General features: G+C 40.7%; 1 protein-coding gene across 3 annotated transcripts in view; it reads left to right on the top strand.

The window, feature by feature from the left end:
- LOC310728909 (tenascin-like) overlaps nt 1-23,871 on the top strand; it is a 36,720-nt gene that overhangs the window by 1,874 nt on the left and 10,975 nt on the right. The window contains exons 2-8 of one of the 3 annotated variants that reach the window (XM_083546757.1): nt 258-289; nt 378-875; nt 4,038-5,594; nt 7,346-7,461; nt 15,898-16,048; nt 17,173-17,451; nt 19,714-22,713. In XM_083546757.1, the coding sequence (XP_083402883.1) occupies nt 527-875; nt 4,038-5,594; nt 7,346-7,461; nt 15,898-16,048; nt 17,173-17,451; nt 19,714-22,713 (5,452 nt within the window). In that variant the 5' untranslated portion in view covers nt 258-289; nt 378-526. Of the gene's footprint in view, nt 1-257; nt 290-377; nt 876-4,037; nt 5,595-7,345; nt 7,462-15,897; nt 16,049-17,172; nt 17,452-19,713; nt 22,731-23,871 lie in introns of all 3 variants that reach the window. The other 2 variants (XM_083546758.1, XM_083546759.1) reach the window with 2 other exon arrangements.

Genomic DNA, 23,871 nt, shown 5'->3' with positions numbered 1-23,871 from the left:
TTATTAAGGCCACTGAGACTTTTTTTTTTTTTTTTTTTTACAGATTTTTAAATGTCTTTTATTCAGGACTGATTGTTTCAGCTGTGTGGGAAGTTCAGCACAAAATAGTGTATACAGTGTGTGTGTGTGTGTGTGTGTGTGTGTGTGTGTGTGTGTGTGTGTGTGTGTGTGTGTGTGTGTGTGTGTGTGTGTGTGTGTTGCTTTATTTCCCTATAATACTGATCTTTGTGTCTCTAATTTCCATTTTCCTCCCACAGACTCTGAGAATAAAGAATCAGGACGGATTGAGGTCAGTTACAGAGTCTGAGCATGTTTCTGCAGCACACACTTTATTATTATTATTATTATTATTATTATTATTATTATTATTATTGCAGGCTCTGAGGTGGAGCTAGGAAATAAAGCTGATCTTCAGCTCAAAGAAGAACCCAAAGCAACAAAATTCCAGGATTCTGAGTCAAATACAATCAGGAACTACTTGAAAGTTCAGACAGAAACTTTTCTGCATTTCTGATTCTGAGCCACAATGCCCTTCCTCTTGCACCTCTTCCTCTTTCTCATCCCAAACCCTGTCCTGCTTTCCCATGGTGCATCTGTTGCCTCTGAGTCCCAGCCAGTCAAATTGGTGGTATCAGAACGCTGTATTTTTGACCCCAATGCGATCGAAGGTCAGGAGTTTGACCTGACACCCGGTTCTCCTCTGGTTCTGACCCACCGGATTCGTCTGGTTCCGAGTTCTGGATCCGGTTCTTGCTGTCAGTCTGAATTCGCAGCTGTTAACGAGCGAATCGAGGCTCTTGAAAGGGAGGTTTCAGAGCTCAGGGAGAAATGTGGAGGTCTAAATGGAGGCTGCTGCACTTCACAGCAAAGTCAAGGTAAAGTAGATATGCCCAGGATCACGCTGATGTTCTTACCCTGACCGCACTGAGTGTAGAGTGTGTTAACTTATGAGCACTAGTTTCCACTTTAAGCATTAAATAAATTAGAATTAGAATTCAATTGGGTAGGACTTCATTTTATTTCATGTCCTTCTTCTTTAGACAAATAATGATGCAGAGTTACTGATACTGGTTTCTCCACAGGTGACTATTTTTCTACAGGTCACCAAATGTCTCTTATACCTCAGGAATCTGGCAGACTTTATAATAATAATAAAAAAAAAAACTCCAGCTTTTTCCATTAGGGGGCGCCACAGCAGATAATTCGTGTTCATGATACGTATGTTTCATTCGGCACATGTTTTTATGCTGGATGTCCTTCCTAACGCAACCCTCCCCATTTATCTGGGCTTTGGACCGGCACTAAGAGTGACATGACTTGTGCAACCCTAATGGCTGGGGTTGGTTCCCTGAACAGGGATCGCAGCGGCGGTGAGAGCGCCTCATCCTAACCACTAGACCACCAGGGAACCTGGCAGACTTTATAATGAAAGAGCCAAATATTACTTTTATCTACTTACGCTCCTGTTTTCACTGATGCTATCGCAGCTGTAAACTGTATTTCATTCCCCAGCAGATGTTGGACTTCTGATCAGAATGTTTTCAGTTCAAAACCACACTGGCACTGCTGGGCCCCTGAGCAAGGCCCTTCACTTTCACTTGCTAGTACAATGAATTGCTAAATTTAAGTAGCAGCTACCAAATTCCACAAATTTTTTGTGTCCCTTAGCTGTTACTATGAAAGGAAGGGTACAACCCCAATTTCTACAAAAGTTGGGCCACTGTGCAAAATGTGAATAAAAACAGAACACAATTATTTTTTAATAGAACATTAAAAACATATCAAATGGAAAAAATATGGTCATTTTGAATTTGATGGCTGAAACATGCATTAAATAATCTTGTGACGGAGCCACAAAAGTCTGAAAAAATAAATGTTATTGAAATGAAACAGCGGGAGAAACATTTTAAAACTAATGAGGTTAATTAACAGCAGGTCAGTGAGATGATTGAGGTATAAATAGTGTATCATAGAGAGGCAGAGACTCTCAGAATAAAGATGGCAGAACTTCACCAATCATCTGTGAATCATTAACATCAAATTGCAAAACAGTTTAATATCTTATCATTTACAGAACATTTACAAAAGTTTCCAAGTTTCTGCAGAAATCTTTGTGCACAAAGGACGAGAATGAAAATCAATATTGGATGGTGATTTTCTGGCCCCCAGGAGCCACTGCATTTAAAACAGTCATGATTCTGTAATGGAAATCACTACAAGGGATCATTAACACCTACAGAAATCATTGTCTATGAACACAGTTTGCATGTCATCCACAAATGCAGCTTAAATCTATATCATGCAAAGAAGAAGGCATGAGTGAACATGATCCAGAAACACCACCATTCTCTCTGGGCCGAAGCTCATTTCAAATATACTGAGGTAAAGTGGAAAAACTGTTCTGTGACCAGAGCATTCGAAATTTAAATGTCTTTTTGGAAACCATGAAAACCACGTCCTTCAGACTAAAGAGGAGAGGGACCATCTGGCTCATTATCAGCATGCATAAAAAAGAAAAGCTCCATCAATGCTCAACTATATACTGGTTTTAGAGTAACAATTGCTTCCATCAAGAAAACGTCTTTTTCTGGGAAGGTCCTGCATATTAAAACTCAAATTCTAATTTTATTTGTCACATACACATACATACAGAGTATGACATGCACTAAAATGTTATATACTACTGTCCAACATTTAATCATGAAAAAAAAAGAAATAGAAATATAAGGGTAAAAAAAAATAATTAAGTAGATAAATAAAGAAAAGAAGAAAGTAGAAAGTATAGATAAGTATTGAAGATATTGACAGTTCATATTAAAGAAATTAATGTATTTTCAAGTTTAAGTCAAAACTATTTAAGCAAGACATTGTTAACTGCAACAGCATGACTTTGTAGTAGAAGAGTCTGGGTGCTGAACTGACCTGTCTGCAGTCTAGACATTTCACCATTTGAAAAATCATGAAACAAAAAACACAACAAAGGAAACCCAGAACTGTTGAGCAGCTAGAATCCCGTATCAGTCACATATGGCACAACATTCTTTTGCCAAAACTTCAGAAACTGCTCTTTTCAATTCTCAAATGTAAATGGACAGAAGACGCGATGCTACACTGTGGGAAACACGGCCCTGTAACAACTTTTTCTGAGACGTTTTGCAGCCATCAAATTCAAAATGACTTTATTTCTTCATATGTTCTTTTTTGTTCTACTGTTCTATTCTATTCTAATTTATTGTTCTATTGATTTGTGACATTTGCAATTCATTCGGGACCCAAATCTTTTGGAATTGGAGTTGTATATTAGAATGAGCACATTAATATAAAACTGTCTTAAACTCCAAACCACCCTCTTGCATTGTTGTTACCATGGAAACAACATGGGTTTTTTTTGTTTTGTTTTTAGTTCTGTCTTTCTGCTGGTCAGTCATTTACTGGTTCCTTGATTGTGTCCAGCTGTTTGGTGTTAGCTCTTGATGAGTTTGCCCATTAATACCCCATTGTGTCTTCACATCATGCTTTTGTTACCTTGCGTCTGTGCCTTGTTTCCATCTTCTCTCCTGCTTTGATTCTCATCTGTTTCATGTTGGATGCCTGTTCTATGACCCCTGCAATGGACTTTCATGATGATGATCATCAGTGTTGTGCCCTTATTAAATTCGTATTAAATCTAATGAGTTTTCCGACTTGCATCTTCAACGCACCTTACAGCTTTCCAAACTCCCGCCAATAGAATGACAAAACAGCATTAAGCTCAAAGGGAAGTTGGGGGGGGAAACTCCATAATGGTGTTAAAGACATGGAGATGTGGCCAGGTTAGATCATACGATTTCCTTCAGAGGTATAAAGGAACAAAATTAAGCAGATGTACAGCAAGGAACTCACAGATGTTCAGAGGTATTTAGTTGCACAAGAAGAAATACAGATAGACGTTTATTGAGCAACCCCTTAGAGTAAGCTTTCAAAAACTTTATCACAATGCCATGTGAGCAGATGTGTTGCCTCATAATCCTTATAGAGCAGAAATGTGTGTGTTGTAGGAGTGGGCTGCAGCACTGTCCGTCCCCCAACAGATGAGTGTCTGAAGGACTGCAATGACCAGGGTCGCTGCATTGATGGGAAGTGTGTGTGCTTTGCTGGATTCAGTGGACCTGACTGCAGTGTTCCTGACTGCCCCGGAGACTGCAGCAACAAGGGGAAGTGCGTCAACGGCAAGTGTGTGTGTGATCCTGGTTTTGCTGGACCAGACTGCTCCGTTAAAACATGTCCCAATAATTGCAGCAACAATGGCAGGTGTGTGAACGGAAAGTGTGTGTGCAATGCAGGATTCACAGGTTCAGACTGCTTAACTGTACAGTGTCCTGGGAACTGCAACAATAAAGGACGATGTGTGAATGGGAAGTGTGTGTGTGTTGCTGGATTCACAGGTCCAGATTGTTCTGAAAAGTCCTGTCCTGGAAACTGCAACAACAAAGGCAGGTGTGTGGATGGAAAGTGTGTGTGCAATCCAGAATTTACAGGTCCGGACTGTTCGGAAAGGTCCTGCCCCAAAAATTGCAACAATAAGGGAAGATGTGTGAATGGGAAGTGTGTGTGTGATGCTGGATTTACAGGTCTGGACTGTTCGGAAAAGTCCTGCCCCAGAAATTGCAACAATAAAGGAAGATGCGTGGATGGAAAATGTGTTTGCAATTCCGGATTCACAGGTCTAGACTGCTCTGAAAAGACCTGCTCCGGAAATTGCAACAACAAAGGCAGGTGTGTGGATGGAAAGTGTGTTTGCAATCCTGGATTCACAGGTCTGGACTGTTCTGAAAAGACCTGCCCCAGAAATTGCAAAAATAAAGGAAGATGTGTGGATGGAAAGTGTGTTTGCAATCCTGGATTCACAGGTCTAGACTGCTCTGAAAAGACCTGCCCCGGAAATTGCAACAATAAAGGCAGGTGTGTGAATGGGAAGTGTGTGTGTAATGAAGGTTTTACAGGCCTGGACTGTTCGGAAAAGACCTGCCCTGGAAATTGCAAAAACAAAGGCAGGTGTGTGAATGGGAAGTGTGTATGTGATGCTGGATTCACAGGACCAGACTGCTCTGAAAAGACCTGCCCCAACAACTGCAGCAACAAAGGCAGGTGTGTGAATGGGAAGTGTGTGTGTGATGATGGATTCACAGGACCAGACTGCTCTGAAAAGACCTGCCCCAACAACTGCAGCAACAAAGGCAGGTGTGTGAATGGGAAGTGTGTGTGTGATGATGGATTCACAGGACCAGACTGCTCTGAAAAGACCTGCCCCAACAACTGCAGCAACAAAGGCAGGTGTGTGAATGGGAAGTGTGTGTGTGATGATGGATTCACAGGACCAGACTGCTCTGAAAAGACCTGCCCCAACAACTGCAGCAACAAAGGCAGGTGTGTGAACGGGCAATGTGTGTGTGAAGTCGGCTTCACCGGACCAGACTGTTTCACCAAGACCTGCCTAAATAACTGCAGCAACAGAGGGAGATGTGTGAACGGCAAATGTGTGTGTAATCCCGGATTTGCTGAGCCATACTGCAGTGAGTGTACGGACGGATTCGCAGGACCTGACTGTGCAACAGGTAAGATTGATCTGTGTTTACACTAAACCAGATACACCAAGCAGTTTGTAATTATGTATAATAAAGTTGAGGTTGTAATTGATAAATAGGCACTATTTGAAAACCAGAAGCAGATAAATGGGAATCATAAATTTAAATCCCAGCCACACCAAGCTGCCACTTCTGGGCCCCTGAGCAAGGCCCTTAACCTCCTAACTGCTCAGTTGTATGACTGAGATAAATGTAAGTCACACTAAGGGTGTATTACAAATGAATAAATCCTTGGGGGTGGATATGTATTAAGACTGGTCCAGGGAGCACAGACTGATACTGAGCCCAGTGCAAGATCTGCACAAATAGTGTAAAGCCTTAAGAACTTGACCTGGAAATGATGCAAGTATGAGGAGCAGGACATGGCAGGAACAGAACTTTGTGGATAATAGATAGATCACTTTTCCATATGCAAATTCAAAAGGCTGTTACATATCCTAGCTTGTTCGGTATCTGCAGCCAGAGCACAGGATCAGATATCGCTAGAGCATATTGGGTTAGGGGTCTTGCTAAAGTGCCCACGTGTAGCAGCTTTGAAGCATGTGGGACTAAACTAATGATTGATATCCTATTCCTATTGGAAGATGAATAAGGCTCTGGGTTACTGATCAGAAGGTCAAGGGTTCAAGCCCCAGTATCACTAAGTTGCTTCTCTTGGGGCCCTTGAGCAAGGTCCTTTACCCTCTGTGCTCCAGGGATGTTGTATTATGTCTGACTCTGCACTCTGACCCCAGCTTCCTAACATTACCAGGATATGAGAAGAAAGAATTTCACTTTGCTGTCAAGTAAAGTGCTGGAAACCACTTTGGCTCAACTATCCCACAGCAGAAGCTTGAAAGAAAAAAAAAAGAAAGTGAACTTCTATTTTGAGTTAAGTGGAAGAGTGGAATTGAGCTGAATAGGAGTCTGAACTTTTTCTTGGGGAAGGAGAGGAGTCAGACCATTATATAAGTAAAAAAGGTACAATGTGAACTTTATTTTATGGATATAAACCAGATAACAGCTTGAGCTTGATTTTGAAGAAGGAAGAGAGATACAGAGGTAAAGCTGGAGAAGATATGAGTGAACCCTTTGCTGGAAAAGGTGCAGGATCTAAAAATAATACTTAAGAAATAAATCTTAATCATTAGAAGCAAGGCTGGTTTCAGGTCAGGTTCTGACCTAGGCCAAAGATGGAGTAAATAATGACATTAAAGAGGATGAATCATTGTGGCAAAGGAAGATTGAGCAGGACGCTAGATGAAGCCAGGTGCATGAGCAGAGATGTGACAGAGAAAAGCTGAAGAACCAGAGAAAAGAGACTCAGCTGGAAAGAATCATTAAGGGACAGAGACAAACCTGGTGTTTGGTGCTGCAGAAAGGATGTAGACAAAGGACAGAAGCATTGGCCCATTGTTGCAGTGTTTCTCTGAGGTTAATAGTATTAAAGGGTGATGAGGGGCAGATGGGTCTGCAGGATTTTGAAAGTAAGCCACTGCAAAAATCCCACAAAACAGTGCAGCATAACAGAAGGGTTCTATTTCAGGCCCATGTGAGGTTTACACCATAAGTGGACAATAAAGAAAATATATTCAATATACAGTATAGTAGTTACTACAAGCTGCAAAATGTATAGACAACAATGTTAGAATAGCTAAAGATTCACACCTGTGATGGAACAAGTGTAATGCTGATTATCTTAATGATTCATTTTCTCTTTCTCCATCTTGCTTTCCATCCAGCTCTGATTGCTGTGTCTCACCTCAGTGCCAGAAACATCACTGAATCTTCAGTTACACTTTTCTGGACTCCACCTGCAGTGCAGTACAACACGTACCACATCACCTTCACCAGCGAGGTAACCAACAAATCTAAACTTCCCTCCCAAACTCTCACTGATGTCCTCTACTTCCACTTGTGTGAATGGGGAGTAAAGAGGTGTAATTAGGGTTGGAAAAAAAAGACTGGAAACTTTTCATTGGGAAATAAAGGGGAATAAACTGAAAATGTACAAAATTGCTGGTTTGCCTATAACAGGGAACATAATGTAGTTGAAAAAAAAATCTTGCAGGATAATCAACCAGATTTCATGAAGTTGAATTTCTACCTGCACATTTACCTGCATGGTTACTGAAGCCACGCCCCCTACAGGCACTGTGCATTCATCCATAATACACATCTTTTCTACAGTCCTGCATACAAATTAATATAAAGTAAGTTTTCATGTAAATCACATAAATAATACATCAATTTCCAGTCACTTTTTAAAATCTGTATTAGTTTGTATGCTTTAGTTTATGACCAAACAAAATATTAATATTTATGTTTGTATGGTGTTTCAAATTTAAAAGTTTCCAACTTGGAATATTTCTGAAATTCCCTAGGATAATGTTCCCATGAACCTGAAATTTACCTGAAATTTGGCACCCCTTTGCAACCCTAAGAGTAATCTAGAACATTTTTGTTCGTTGTTTAGAACATTCAAATGCACAGTGATTTCACGAAACTTCATATTCAGCCTCATACCAAGTGTGTGGAACTGATTGCTTCTTCTCTTCTTCTCTTACACTCTTATTCCGTTTCCTCATCACCGACTCCCATATTTCTGGTTTACCACAAACCACTTCCTGTCACATAAACTTTCAGTCAGGAAACCACTGAATAGAAGCACATGTAGCGTACAGCACCTGTCTGTGTGGAAGTGTGTTAGCTTCCAACTTCAGAACAACACGAATCATAGCAAGTGCACACAATGCAGTAATCAAACCGCTGTGAGGGTTTGACCTGTTATAACCTCATCCTCAACTGATTTGTACTATTCAATAACCTGATATTCCAATCAGACGGATCCAGTGATTTCAGTTCAAGGCAGGGTTGCCAGGTCATCCCAAAATGTGAATCATGAATATAGTCCTAAACTCTAGAATAGATGCATGGAAATGGTCATCATGGTGGTTCATATATCTGATGACCACTTTTTTTTATTTCCGATTACAGGAATAATCTACTCCATAATCCCATTTTTCAATCATTGTAGTTTTAATGTTGACTATTTAATCTGATGTTCTGAAGAAACATCTAGAATGAATTATAATTTTTTTCAACAAGATGTAAAAGTGCTTTATATTTGTCACATGTACAATATCATGGCACATGGTCAGTCATTATTCTGCACCCCCAGGAGAACAGAGGGACCCCTGGGCTCAAGGACCCCAAGATTGAAAGCTTGGTGATACCAGGGCTTGAACCCTCAAACTTCTGATCCGTAACCCAGACCCTTAACTTTACCATGTAGCTGCTTACTGAAAAACCCCACTCTGCACGTTCCTTTTGCACAAGTGGATTAAATTGTACTCTGATCATTTATTTTAAACAAACTCTTTGTTTACTCCTTGAACCAGACACAAAAAGCTCCACCACCCAACCTACTGTTTTACATTTCCCACTAAACGCCTTGCTCTTCATTTGCTGTGTGTGAAAAATGCTGGAAACCTGCTCACAGCTCTTACCTTAGCAGAACACTGTTCTAGAGGTAGTTAGCTAAGCGCAGAAGGTGTTCAACCTCTCGTCTCACATTCAACACGAGAGATCTACACACTCCGATTGCTTTAACTCTCTACAAGCTTCCACCAAATATCTTCATTTTATTTATAAACGTCACTGTCAGCAGGGTGAAGGGACGAGCAGATGAGTGCGGCTTTAATCGAATTATATGGCGATTATATGGCCAAAGTTTGAAGACAGAAGAGATTTTTGACATAAACACAACCTGAGCTTAAGACAGTCCAGATACCAGAAAAGAAAATCTAAAACAGAAACAAACATGAGGAGAGAAAAAAAAGACGGATGCATTCTAAATGAAACAAGAGGACATGAATCTAATTATGAAGCAAAAACTGAAAGTAAGTAAAGAAGAAACGCAGAAAGAAAATGAACAGCTCTTCAGGAACACACACTTGGGATTTCTTCTCTTCTATTTGTGTGCTTTAATCCTTTCCAGCAAAACCATTACACACATTCACAACGTCTTCCTGCAGTGTTTCACTTCACACATCCGTTTCTTTTCCTCCCTCTCCTGGGTGCATAAAGTGCTGCTGTACAGATGTGTTCCAGCAGGGGGTAGAAGGTGTTTGGGAGCGACTCTGGGTCATGGCACCATTTTTACAACCCACTTCTGAATTGGCACGGATTGAAATAAAAGAACGAATTCCCACGAGTTTAGACGTTTAAACGAGCAGATTTATGAGCAGAATGGAATCGGAATAACACGAGATTGTTGTTTTCAGGGGGTTTTTTATTTATTAGATGGAGAACAGCTGGATTACAGAGGTTTTTACTATTTTACAGCAGTAGCAACGATGATGTTTATATTCACACACGACCGATTTTACACTGCAGAAGCTTCACAGTGAGAGGAAAAGAAATCATTTCATTAAATAATCTGTTTAATGAACTCATTCATCTTTTAGTTTATAAATCCTGCAAAATACCAATAATACATATAAACATGAGAAAAGGAAGAAGAAGGAAAAGATAAAAAAGAAGACAATGATGCAAAATAGGAGGAGACTGAGAAGAAGAAGAAAACGAGGAAAAGGAGAAATTGAGTAGAAATACAATAAAGAAAAAAGAAGAAGATGAGAATAAAAAGAAATGAGGAGGTGACTGAGAAAAAAGAACGAAGAAAAACAGGGGAAACCTCTAAAGAAAAAATTTAGAAAAAGGGGGGAAAAAAAGACGAGGAGGAGACTAAGAGGACTAAGGAAGAAGAAGACAAAGAAGAAAAAGAAGAAGAAAATGAAAAGGAGAAGAAAATAAAAGAACGTTAAAAAGAACAAAATGAAGATAAAATGAGGATGAGAAGGAAGAAAAACTTGTTGAAAAAACAAGAAAACAGTGGAGGAGAATGAGAAAATAGAAGAACAAAAATAACAGAAAAAAAAAAGACATGAATGAGATGAAGAAGAAGAAGAAGAAGAGGAAGTGGAAGAAGAAGAAGATAAAAAATAGGAGATGAATAAAGGAAAAAAAGATCATGAAGAACAGGAAAAGAGGAGGAGATTAAGAAGAAGAAGATGAACAAGAAGACGAAGGGAAAGAAGAAGATAAAAAAAGTAAGAGATGAATAAAGAAAAAGAAGATGAAAAACAAGTGAAGGAGACTGAAAGAGCATGAAGAACAGGAAAAAGAGGAGAAGATTGAGAAGAAGCGCTGAGGTATGCAACCAATCAGAAGTGGAGAAAGAGGAGAACGTCACAAAAACCTGACCTTATAGATATAAAGACAGTGAGAAGCAGTGAGAAGCAGAGAGAAGCAGTGAGATGAAGAGAGAAGCAGTGAGAAGCAGAGAGAAGCAGTGAGAAGCAGTGAGATGGAGAGAGAAGCAGTGAGAAGCAGAGAGAAGCAGTGAGAAGCAGTAAGATGGAGAGAGAAGCAGTGAGAAGCAGAGAGAAGCAGTGAGATGGAGAGAGAAGCAGTGAGAAGCAGTGAGATGGAGAGAGAAGCAGTGAGAGGCAGAGAGAAGCAGTGAGAAGCAGTGAGAGGCAGTGAGAAGCAGAGAGATGGAGAGAGAAGCAGAGAGAAGCAGAGAGAAGCAGTGAGAAGCAGTAAGATGGAGAGAGAAGCAGTGAGAAGCAGTGAGAAGCAGAGAGAAGCAGTGAGATGGAGAGAGAAGCAGTGAGAAGCAGTGAGAAGCAGTGAGAAGCAGAGAGAAGCAGAGAGATGGAGAGAGAAGCAAAGAGAAGCAGTGAGAAGCACTGAGATGGAGAGAGAAGCAGTGAGAAGCAGTGAGAAAGCAGTGAGATGGAGATGTGATTCTGTAGAGTTTACAGCCGGAGTGAAGGAAAAATGCAGCAGTGGAAATAAACATCATCTCCTTCCTCATATCAGAGCGAGCAGGAGGGATGATTTACTGCTTCAGACATCTGATGCCAGTGTGTGTGTGTGTGTGTGTGTGTGTGTGTGTGTGTGTGTGTGTGTGTGTGTGTGTGTGTGTGTGTGTGTGTGTGTGTGTGAGAGAGAGACATTTGATTCCTTCGCTCAGGATTCTGTAACTTGCTCCCTGATCCTCCATTCAGGGGGAAGTTCGGTGATTAAGGGGAATCTCCTCAGGATTTATTAGTGCTCTGAGTATGGATCATGAGTCTTTAACGCTGATGGAGGAGATCGCTCAGAGTTCACTCCAGTGCTGCTATCAAGAGCAGATCCTCACATAAATCCAGGCCAGACCTCAGGAGATGTTCTACATATCAGTCATGTGTCAGGAGAACTGCAGTGCTGATAAACACCACGACCTCCCACAACATCTGTTTGGCACACGGTCCACACAGAGTGCAGATTACACCGGCACGAACACACACTGTTGTGGAATTGTACATTTGTTGCACAGGGAGCGAAGCGAAGAGCGGAAATGAGGAGCAGAAAGATGGCGGAGATAAAGGCCGTGCTCAGGAACGTGGTATGGACCTGATTAGATTAGATTCCTCTGACATGGTGGAGACGCAGGAACCTGTGAAGCTCTGATTCTCCAGCTTCTCATCTGAAGAAGTCAGTGTTTAATGACATGAAGCTTCACGTAATCAACACGACTGCCCTACACTACACTGAGAACATAGAGAACCCATCATTTAACCTCATTAATCATGGAGATGGTACGGTCCTACACACCAACTTTAAGGGTTCTACTGAAGAGAGAACCAAAGAAACCTTAGAGCATCTGATTATTTTAGAAGGTTTAATTCTCCTTTCAAAGCAGTAAATCATACACACGTACACTACAAGGCCAACATGACACCTAACCATTAGATTGGTAGTGCTGTTATTGTTGTACTCTTCTGGGAAGAAGCTCCACTAGATTTTGTGAAGGTTTATGGAGATTCATTCAGCTACAAGGAGTAAAGTCAGGTAGTGATGTAGGGGAGAAGATCAAGAGGTTCCTGAGGTGCAGTCAGTGTTAACATTCATCCCAAAGCTGTTTAATAGCTCTATTGCAGGAGATCTTCAGGACCTTTAACAGTGGACATGAATGTATTTCTGTTATGTTCATTCCCACGTCAATAGTTCAATAAAATTATAATTTCATTTTATATTTAATCTGCAGCTTTTTATTTGGTGGAGGAGGAGTTTGAGATTAGTCCATTATCAGGACCTCAGTAACACTGAGGAGGCTTTTAATGATAACAGATTCAGGGAAACTTCTAATGATAACACAAACCCCTTCCTAACATTTTCCACATTCTCCTGTAGAACCTTCTCAACTCAACTCAAGCGCTGCTCCTCGTTTCCTTCGGTTTGAATAGAAATGGTGTAATCTGGTGTGCAGCTCTCGTTTAGATCTTGGCGGTTCTGAAGAACGATGCTAATCAGCTCGAAACAGATCATTAAAACGTGGCTTGATGACGTCTGACAGTCTGCTGCTCTCTTATCTCCACACACTTCGTTAACAAGGTCTCCATGTTACAGGGCAATTTGAGCAAATCCCTCGTTTCTCCAGCATGTGTTCTCAATCCTCGCCGGGTATAAATCAGAAGAGCCAATCCGAGGCAGGAAAAGTAGCGCCGCTCCACATGGTGAAACTTTTATCTCCATGAGGTATGACGTATCTGGCGCAGGAAAAAGGTCTGAACCGCTTTCCCCCGACTTCCTCTCTGAGTCTGGCCATGGAAATGCAGAAGTGTGTGGTGAGGTCATGGGGAAGACATGGGTCCGTATTAGGAGTCCAAATCTGATATTAATATCAATGTTAGGAATGTTCCTGGTGTGCAGAGAAGGTTCTGCACAAGCATAACGTAGATTTTCTGAGCTCCACATTCAGATCTTTGGAATGACCTGATGCTTTCTTCACACCCCCAAAGTTGTTTTTAAATAGAAGCATCTGGCTTAATTCATCCAAATGGCTTCCACACTCAGAAGCCGTCTCTTATTATACCTTCAGATGTGATAAAGAATCCTCATGCACTCTTCCTCCAGGATGGAAGAAGTTAATTTCCAATACTCAAGAATGCATGCTAACTATGCTATAACTTATATCTAGAGCTAATGCTAATCTACACAAGTTAAAATTTCAGGGGTTCATCCAACAAGAAGTTAGCAAATTCCTGATTTGCAAAAATGTCTCATTACTGCCATCTACTGGGCTGTTTCTTTTCACCCTGCTGTGGTCGCTATTATTCCATCAGGCATTGTTCTTCTGAGGCAGCCTGGCAGGAGAACCCCATTCTATACTCTGTATTCTTCGGTCTTAAGAAGCAGCTATTCAGCAGCACAGAGAATAGCACCTGATGCAGCACAGACGTGTTTTAAATTGTATTTTATTACTGTGTACCAGTGGTATTGGTGTGCAAATGAGTTAAGTCGTTACATGGAGATTCAATCCCATTTTCAATTCACTTATTCTGATTTCTCAGATGAATAAATCAAGGCAATCATCTCCATCTGCTACACTTACAGAGAAACCTATTTCATCACTTAGTTTATAAAATATTCTCTTCATTAAACAAACTCTAAATAAGACACGTGTCATCATGTCTCCAATCATGTAAATTTCTCTGTCAGGATGTAATCAGTTCTCAGACTTCAGGATCGACTCCAGAAGATCACTAGCTCCTGCTGTGTATTTTGAAGGTGATCGTGTGGAAATGTAGATAAATAAAGCGATTTCCTGTAAACAGAGCGAGTCTCCAAACTATTTGATACCACCTCGTATTATGAGATCGGACTGCAGGCGTGTCTGAGTTCTGCTGTTGAGCAGGACGAGGGTATTGTTGTAGCTCAGTTATACATGCAGGAACTGATTATCAGGCCTAGACAAGACTTCAGGGCAGCTGAGGAATAAATTTAGGTGCAAGAAAGCAGAAAAAAAGGAAGGAAAGAGAGAGAGAGAGAGAGAGAGAGAGAGAGAGAGAGAGAGAGAGAGAGAGAGAGAGAGAGAGAGAGAGAGAGAGAATTTACTGCGCTGAAGGGAAGTCTGGGAATCACTTTGGCACGAAATTCACAACAAGAGACACATTCAGCATGAGAGGACAAAATCACGGAAATCAGAAACAGCACATTTTTCCCTCCACCCAAAACGTGACCAGGGTGGGTGTGAGAACGAGTTTAGAGCAAACGAAGCTGACGGGTGAAGGAGAGAAAGAAAAAAAGGGCAGAAAGAGAAAGAGAGGGAACTGTGTGAGTAACACATTCAGATGTAGGACGCTTGTTGCTAAGGGAGGAGTAAACACCATCAGAAACATCAGCTTGGCCAAAGAACTGACATCATTGTCCAACAGCTGGAACCACCGGATGGAAAGGGAGGGGGGGGGGGTGTTGGGGTCTGGGGGGGTTACAGATTTGAGAAAAGTTGAAAGAGATTGATTGAAATGTTTTCTTTGAATATCTGCTGATAAACAAGGAAGAATCATCGGCTCCATATCCTGTTATGGGATTTCGTGGAGTCGGACGCATCAAGGTGAACACCTGGGTCCGTTTGCGTTTATTTCAACTCCAGAAGAAGCCTCACTCGAGAGAGATGCCAGCCCTAAAAAGAATTTACAGCTCTGTGCAGCGCTGGCAAAGGAACGAGCTTTCCAATGCTTAAAATGCAGTAAATACCGCCTCGTATATTTCTCGCTGTGCTGCAAGAAACATTTTCGGAAACAAGATCGGTAGAGAGAGGTCACGCTTCACTCACGGGTGAAAATTCAACATCACATCATCCTTTTCAGTTTCAATAATCCGGATCTCCTCAGGGAATTGCTCTTATGCATCTCCAGGGGTCATTACTTCCTTAGAGGCAGCTAATTAGCGAAACACTTAACATCTGAAAAGCACATCCTTCAGTCCCAAACAAGTTCCATGTGTGGGAGTCTGGAAGCACATAGTTGTTAGATGTGTGATGTTTGTGATGCAAAACAAAATCAAACTTAACATTACTGAATCAAGACTCCACCTAGTGGTGATTATAGTATGACAAACAGTTACAGACTAGCAGCATGTTCACCCTTATGAAGATAGCTACCCTGTTGTGTCTGGTTCTTCTCAAGGAATGGACATTTAATGCCACTGCATTTACAGCATTAATTTTATATTGTGTGCATTTAACTTTGTGGTAACAGTTTAAGAAAGAATCACATATGGGTGGTAAAGTTATAAGGTGTCCCATTTCTTATAAAATGTCCTCTGATGGTACAATTAGGAGTTCTTACATTCCTAATAGGTTCTTCATGGAACCAGTTTCAACCAGAAAACACATTGGTGAAAGATTACAGCCCAGAATAACTCCATTTATCCAAATGTAAATGTGTGCAACCTGCAGAAAAAAAATGATCAGATCACTGAGAGGGTGAATGGTGGAATCAGCTCCTACACTCAGGTGGGTCTGGCTCCCGGGCAGCGCTACATCGTGACCATCGTTGGGGAGAAAGACGGCAAGATGGGCGCCAAGAGCACGACAACTTTCCAAACCTGTGAGTACATTCAAAAGCCATTTACCACATAATACATAATACACAACATGTGGAACCATGACCTTCATCAGCAGAGGGCATCAGGTTCCTCTCCTTTCAGCCAATGGGTGCATTGTGCGTGAATGTATTGTGCTGCTGCTACATGATTGGCTGAATTGTTGCATGAATGTGCAGATGTTCATCAGTAGAGGTTAAACAGTAGTGGATTTTTGCAATACCGATAGCTAGGTTGGAACATAACTGCCGATAACTGATTAATCAACTGATAAATATAAACATATTACATCCAAAATTAATAAACAGAATTTCAAAATTAACAGCATGTTGTGTCAGTGATTTGACTCTAGAGGCCACTGTCGTGCTTTATAGTGCAACCTGGAAAAACTATTAGAATGGATTTTTGCTGATAGTTACAGCAATCAACTATCAGTGCCGATTAATCTGTAAAACCGATGAATAGGTTCGACCTCTACTCATCAGTACTTAGTAAGGGAGTATAGAAACAGAGGGTGGAACTGCACATTTGTTGAGGTGTAGACACGGTCATGGTTGGTGCCCCCTCATCCATCAAAAAAAGATGGGAAATACAAGATTAAATACACTACATGCAATAGCACCTCTACATGTGTGTAAAATTTTATTTTTTGCAATATTGTATAGAAGAGCACTTCTTCATATATAAGGTGATGAAAATGTCTTCCATCATTCCTGAAAAATTGCAGTCTTTATTTAGAGGACATTTTTATACTTGTTGTTTCCTGTCTGAGCTGGGACAAAAATGCTTCAACACTGTGGGACAGTTTTCTGTGCTTTCTTCTCTTGTGGGTTGTTCTTTAGATTGTGTCTTTTGCAGTTCTAAACACTCTACTCCATAACAAGCATCCCCTGCTGCTCTTCCTGTTTCAGCACATTTAGACACTCGTAGTAAGGTGGTAGCTCAGTGGAGAAGATGCGGGACTTAATGATCAGAAGGTCATAGGTTCAAATCCCAGCACCACCAAGCTGCCACTGCTGGGCCCTTGAGCAAGGCCCTAAACTCTCAACTGTTCAGGTGTAACTGTAAGTCCCTCTGGATAAGGGTGGCTACCAAATGGCATACATTTAAATCATTGTGTTTTTTGCAGTGATCTCTGGCCCCAAAAATCTTCACATCGTCAAAACGAGCACAACATCTGTCATCGTCCAGTGGGAGGCAGCTCAAGGACAAATCGACAGATACATCCTGTTCACTGCACCAAATCAAACAGATGGATCTGGTGAGGGACGCCAGGAGAAGACGTTGCCATCGGGGATAGACTCCGCCCAGATTGATGGCCTGCAGCCTGGACGTCTGTATGACGTTTCTCTGGTCGCAGTCAAAGACGGCACTCGGAGTCTGCCGGCAACCGTCCAAGCGACCCCTGGTGAGTGTCGAACAGCGAATCATATCACATTTCTGATGCAACTTATTATGGTTTCTTATAGGTTTCAGCAATACAGGTGTGAATTCATCCAAACAGCTTCCAGGACAATGGAATATCGAGCTAATCCTAAACACTTGCTTCAATTCCACAGCCTAAAAAGTGTGGTGGTGAAATGGCATGAAAATATAAACATTACTGATCTTGTGCACCTTAAATATTGTTATTATTTAGGACAATATTTTATATGTTTATATTGTCATAATACATTTTATATAAAAATGTCTATAATAATAAAACATGAATAATATAAGACTGGAATGGATTCCCAGAAGGAAAAGTCATCATTTGGGTCAGAAAATCACTCAGCAAAAATTAGGTCTCCGACAGGAAGCTTGCCAGTTGGACTCGATGATGGAGAATTACTGCTTCTCCAAAATGTGCTCCTGGGAAGTCAAGGTCATTCCTAATACCTGAAATTCTCATTAGTTGAAAAAATAAAAAACGAGAGATGTGCTGAAAATACGACGAGTCGAGCGACTCTGGGAAACTGAACGAATCCCATCATGAGCAGGTCAGGAGCAGGTCAAGAGCAGGTCTGCTCACCATGAGATAATAATATTTTCCTTCTTTCTGTTGTGGTAATGATGACTCATTTTATTTCCATCTCAGCAGACGGTCCACCCTTAACACACACACATCTTTCTTGCCTCGGTTTTTATTCCCATTTCCGTGTTTTGAACTTGATCTGATCTCCCTTTATAATTCATCACAGGACGGTGTTGGGGATTGTGAAGGCGGAGATGATTTCAGGATATGATGCTCAGGGCCTTGTGTAGATTCTGTTCATTTGTTTGCTCACTTTCGGATTGAAAAAGATTTGTTCGTTTGTTTTTATTAACACAAAATAAGAGAAGAAATCCGTGTTTTTAATTCAAATATTTCTTCATATTGGTGATTACAAAAAATGTGATTATCTTTTGCAGACATAAAATGCAGGTGTTTAAAAGGTGTGAAACATTTTGAGCTCCCAAATCATCCCCCAGCCTCCATCACCCTGTTCAGTTTTACAGTCTATATTACAATCCAATAAACACTCACACATGCAGATCACTCAATACTGCTGTAAAAATTCTGATAAAAGGAGAAAAACAATGTTTGGTCTGAAGAATTGGGACCCAGATGTGTTTTTTCTCTAAACTGGGTCGCATGAAATGTTTCCCTTCACTTGAACTAGGAGACCCAAAAAACCTGTTCCAGCATGACATGCCCCTGTGCCCAAAGCCAGCTCCATGAAGATCAGCTTTCCATGGGTTGGGAGGTTGTGTAAGATCTCCAGCTATAGAGCTCTAAACCATATTAAACACCTTTGGGATGAATGTGAACCCCAGACCTCCTCACTTTCTCACCTACATTAGTACCTGACTTTACTAACACCCTTGTAGCTTAATGAATCTCCATAAAATCTAGTGGAACATCTCCCCAGAAGAGTGGGGTTACTGTAACAGGAAATAAGGACTAAATGTGGAATGTTAAAAAATAATATGTCAGATGTTCACAACGTTTTGGCTTGATAGTGTACCACAGCTATAAAACAAATTATTCAAATATAATATCTAAAAATAATAATAATAATTATTCTTATTTATTTTTTTATTATTTTTCAAACTACAAACAAGTGAACAGAACATCCACAGTCCCTAAATGTAATTTATAACTGGTTTGACTGTTGAAATATTATTTTACAACTCATTCAGTAACTCTTCCCTCCTTCTAGCTGACTGACCCGAGGATATTGAATTTTACTTGTAAACTTCATTCACATTTTAGGGACTGCTACAGAAACACTCTGTACCATGCAGGAAAACAAATGAACATGGAAAGTGTGACCATGTGTACTGTGAACAGGTATAAATGCTGGACTTCCAGATCCTGCTTCCAGAAACACTAAAGGATCAGATGGAATACTGTCTAATCTGAGATTACAGAACACCACTAAGGGTTCTTCCTCACAGTACCAGTCAGGCATAGATCCATCAAGGGAAAAAGACCCAGAGACTTTAAGAAATTCTGTGGAGCCAACAGTTACAACTGAGAGAAACATCACAGCCTATGGTATAAATGGTATAAAATATGTTCGAAGAGTTTTGATAAGACATAGGCTCCTACACTTAAACAGGGAATCAAATGGAAAAGCACTGACAGGAAACGTGTCACTCGTGCTTGGTCAAGTCAGTAGGAATGACATCTTAACAAATATCCCAGACAGGACAGCCGGGTCTTCTGAGGAGGTCAAGCCATTAATGGGAAAAGGACCAAAGTTACAGGAGGGAAGATTCCAAAAACACCCAATACAAGAGGAATTACAAAAAAAGACTTTGACAACCCCATCACCCTCTCATTCTTTTACTGTGACTCAACATTCTGTGGTGCCATCTGAAACACAGGACCAACCTACAAATAAACTACAGACACCTTCACGAGACAGACATCATGCTTTAACCTCTCTTCAACTTCCTCCATCATCCAATTATAGATATTCAGGTGGGCCAATACTATCAGGTTCATCAACATCACTAATCAATGGCAGACATTTTCCTCCACCAGTTTCCTCCAGAGTTTCTTCTCAAAAGCCAGTACAGAAAATACTTTTTGGAAATGTATCCTCTTCTCAGTCCTCTCACCCACCTGAGGTGGACAAAGAAACCTTAACAAAGACAACATACTCTAAAGAATCTGTACAAGGACTCAGTAAAGGTTCTTTAGTATCCAGCTTACCAGAAGGCACCACAGATACAGACAATATCAATGAAGACCATTTTCCAAAACACAGAGAAACAATAAATAAGACCGTACCATTGTACAATCGCATGCCATACAGAGGTCCATTCCCTCGTCGACCTAATATTGGTCCATTCCAAAACCGGACCAGCACCTTTCAGCAGCCATACAGGAATCCCATACGCAGACCCTTACTTTCCAGGATCAACAACACTGCTATAAACAGAGTGGAACCTGGAACTTTTAGCAGCAATCAACATGTCTTAACCCCCAACCGCCCACCAATATTTACAAGGCAGAGGAAAAATGGAACAGTCATCAGACTTCCACCAAAACTCCTCGGTCAAATAAAAACAGCTGGTGCTGCAGTAGAAAACAAGAGCAAAGAAACAAATATTTTATTCCCAGCAGATACAGATTCTCATCCTAAATCTGAACTCTCCTTGTCAACAGATAAGGCTTCATCCAAAAGCAATGCAAAAATACAACCTGTTAGCGGGAGATCAGAAATGACCATCGAGCACATCTTGCCCAGAGTCACAAAAAGTGACAACGACACTACTTTGCCAAATCACCAAAGGGCATCTGGAGTCATTATCGGAAAGCAAAATGCCTCAAATCTGAAGATTAGACCAACATTTTCATTGAAACGGATAAACAACACAATCATCAGACTTCCATCAAGAATCCCTGCTCTAACAAATGTAAACTCAACCACCATTTACAGTCCGTTCAAAAATAATAACTATGAAACGAGGCTCAAAGACTCCAAAGATACAAGCAGGGACACAGGCACCAAACTGTTTAAATTGCCAACAGAGGGCGCGCTAACTGAAATTACTGACACATTAAAAGGTATTAGTGAAGGTTCAGAAAATGCTACTGAACACATAAACAAAAAGCAGTTGCCCAGGGTCACATCCAGAGACCCTGAAATACCAAAGATTGCAACCAGAGACCATGACCTGCCCAGGCTCGCAAACATCACCACTACTTTACCATTACTTATTAATCACAATACTGAATCTGAAATCAAAGACCAGAGGGATATTGTCCCAGATCAGAACCAGAACAAATTTATAATAAGAAGTAAAGATGGCACTTTAGTCAGACTTCGACCAAAACATCCAAACCAAATAAAACCAAACACTCCCACTTTTCACAGTGGGCTGAAAGAATCAGTTATTCTCCCAACTGATAAACCAACAGCTGAAAATAATTACAAATTGCAAGCTGTTGCTGCAGGTTTAGAAGTTAGCAATGATAACGTTCTGCCCAGAATCACAACCAAAGCCCAGGATTTGTCTAGAATCAAAAGCCCAGAACAGAACTTGACAATAATCATCAGCAGAAATCAGGATCTCTTAAGAAACACAGAAGGAGGTAACTACCTGCCCAAAGTCACAGATAAAGACCAGGACCTCTCCATCACAACTAGAAAACAAGTGGCATCTAAAATCATCAAGGAAAATGTGTCAACTACACCAAGAAAAAATGGAACATTTCAACCAAAACCCCATGCCGATATAGAACAAAAGTCCACCACAATTCAGAGTGGGCTGAAGGACAAAGGCCCCAATGTTGGTAAAGTTGCCAAAGAATCTACAGAATTTACTGATCAATCTGTATCTGCTGGTGAAGAAGCTAACAATGATAACATCCCACTCAACATCACAAACCGGGACAACAGCAGCCCTATGCAAGTCAAACCCGAATTTCACAGTATTAGTCAAAAAGGTCCAACTTCAAATTTTACAGCAACATTTACAATGAGAAAGAAAAATGAAACGGACCTCAGACCCGCCCTAAAACGGCCCTCAAAACCAAAAATAATGCCAGAACTTGGTAACCTAAAACAAAATAAAGAAAGCAGCATTACCATTCCTCAAAACACCTTCAATCGCAACCGTAGACCACCTTTTACACTGCAAAGGAAAAACGGCACGAATACCAGACTCCCACCAAAAGTTATTTCTCAACTCAGGCCAGATTCATGGAGAAAAAACTCCACACAGGATCTTAAGCTTGATTGGTCCACAGAAGTTCCTCACCCAACAGACACAACAAAAAGCAGATTTCCTATCTCTGAGGTTCCAGAAGACGGAATCAGTGAAATTGGAGTCCAGAATTTAACATCAAATAGTTTTATTATAATTTGGGTGGCACCAGAGGGAAGGTTTAAAAACTTTGTGATCAGAATAACAGAGGAGAATGATGAAGACGTGAATGAGGGTGATGGCAGCAAACAGGAAGAAGAAGTACAAGCCAGAACAGATGGAAGTGATATAACCACTAATCTTATTGCGGATGTGACGAGGAACAGCAGCAATGTTGTGGTTAGACAGAATTCCATCAGGTTGCTTCCTGGTTCTGCTCGTTCGTACCCTGTCTCAGGTCTCAGCGCTCAAACCGGCTACTCTGTGACCCTTTATGGAACACGTCCTGGATCACATTCCAAAATTCACACCTCCGTCATAACAACAGGTATTCAGCATCTAAAGGTACAACCCAAGTCACTCATACAACTCATATAACACAGATCATAAATCAAACCCAACATCTTTCCATCAACTTGTTGGTCATGTGTGATGGTTCTTTTTATCTGTGCTATCTTTGTCTCCTTGACCAGCAAGGGTTTTTAATCAAAGCTGCAATACATGACCTTCCTGAAGCTTTGATTAAAGTTCATCCCATCAGATTTTAATACAGAATCTACATGTTACATTTGTGTTTGATGCTAACCCCTGTTGTTGTTGTTGTTGTTGTTTATGTTGTTCGGGCTACGCAGCAAAAACCTCACATGTGGATTACGTTCAGTACGATGGATTTTGCTGTGTATGTTTTTGGTGGTGAAGGTTTAAAAAGAAAAAAACAGGCATTCTCAAATAAAAGAAATCCAACAAAATGACTTTGGCAGAATTTCATCGGAGGAAATAAATGATCCTTTAATCAGCTGTCGGTGAACAAACCAGTGATTAAAGACTACAGATTTTAGCCTTGGATTATAGGAATCTTTTAGGATAATTAAAATTTTTCTCAGGCGACCAAATCGTGGACAAAATCACACAGTGTGCACCTGCCTATAGCCTGGGTAAAGGCTTCATACATGTCATAGTGATGTGACCTGGTCTACACAAGTACTTCCAGACGTCCTCTAACAGCATAATGGCTGGAGCATTAACCTGATTCATATAGTATCAAAGCTTATGATAAATTCTGCAGAATCTGTATAACTTTACACCAGAATGTAGTAAAAGTACAGGTGTAGCTAAACCATGACCCCTGGGGATCTTATCTAGTTTTATCTACTGCTTTTACTGCCACACAATAATAAAAATCCAGGTTATTTTACCTGTTTTTTTTTTTTATTTAAACTTTCTTCACCAGATTGTCAAATCACTCAGTCACATTTGCGTGTCATATGCAGATGGGTCATGAATATCAAATTGACCAACATCATAATGGGTTTTCTTATGGTATAATCCTGCATTCGGTTACAGAGTATTTCAGTTTTTTATCTGCATGTGCAATTCATCTTTTTTTACCTTTTTATAAGGAAGTAGCTTCCAGGTACGTTTAGCCCAATCAGAGGACATGGTCCTGTTCAGCAGTGGCTCTGTGGTGACTGTAGGATTTGGTGGT

Source organism: Silurus aristotelis (genome assembly GCF_946808225.1).
Source record: "Silurus aristotelis genome assembly, chromosome: 7".
NCBI lineage: Eukaryota > Metazoa > Chordata > Actinopteri > Siluriformes > Siluridae > Silurus > Silurus aristotelis.
This window is presented reverse-complemented; position numbering and strand designations above follow the sequence as displayed.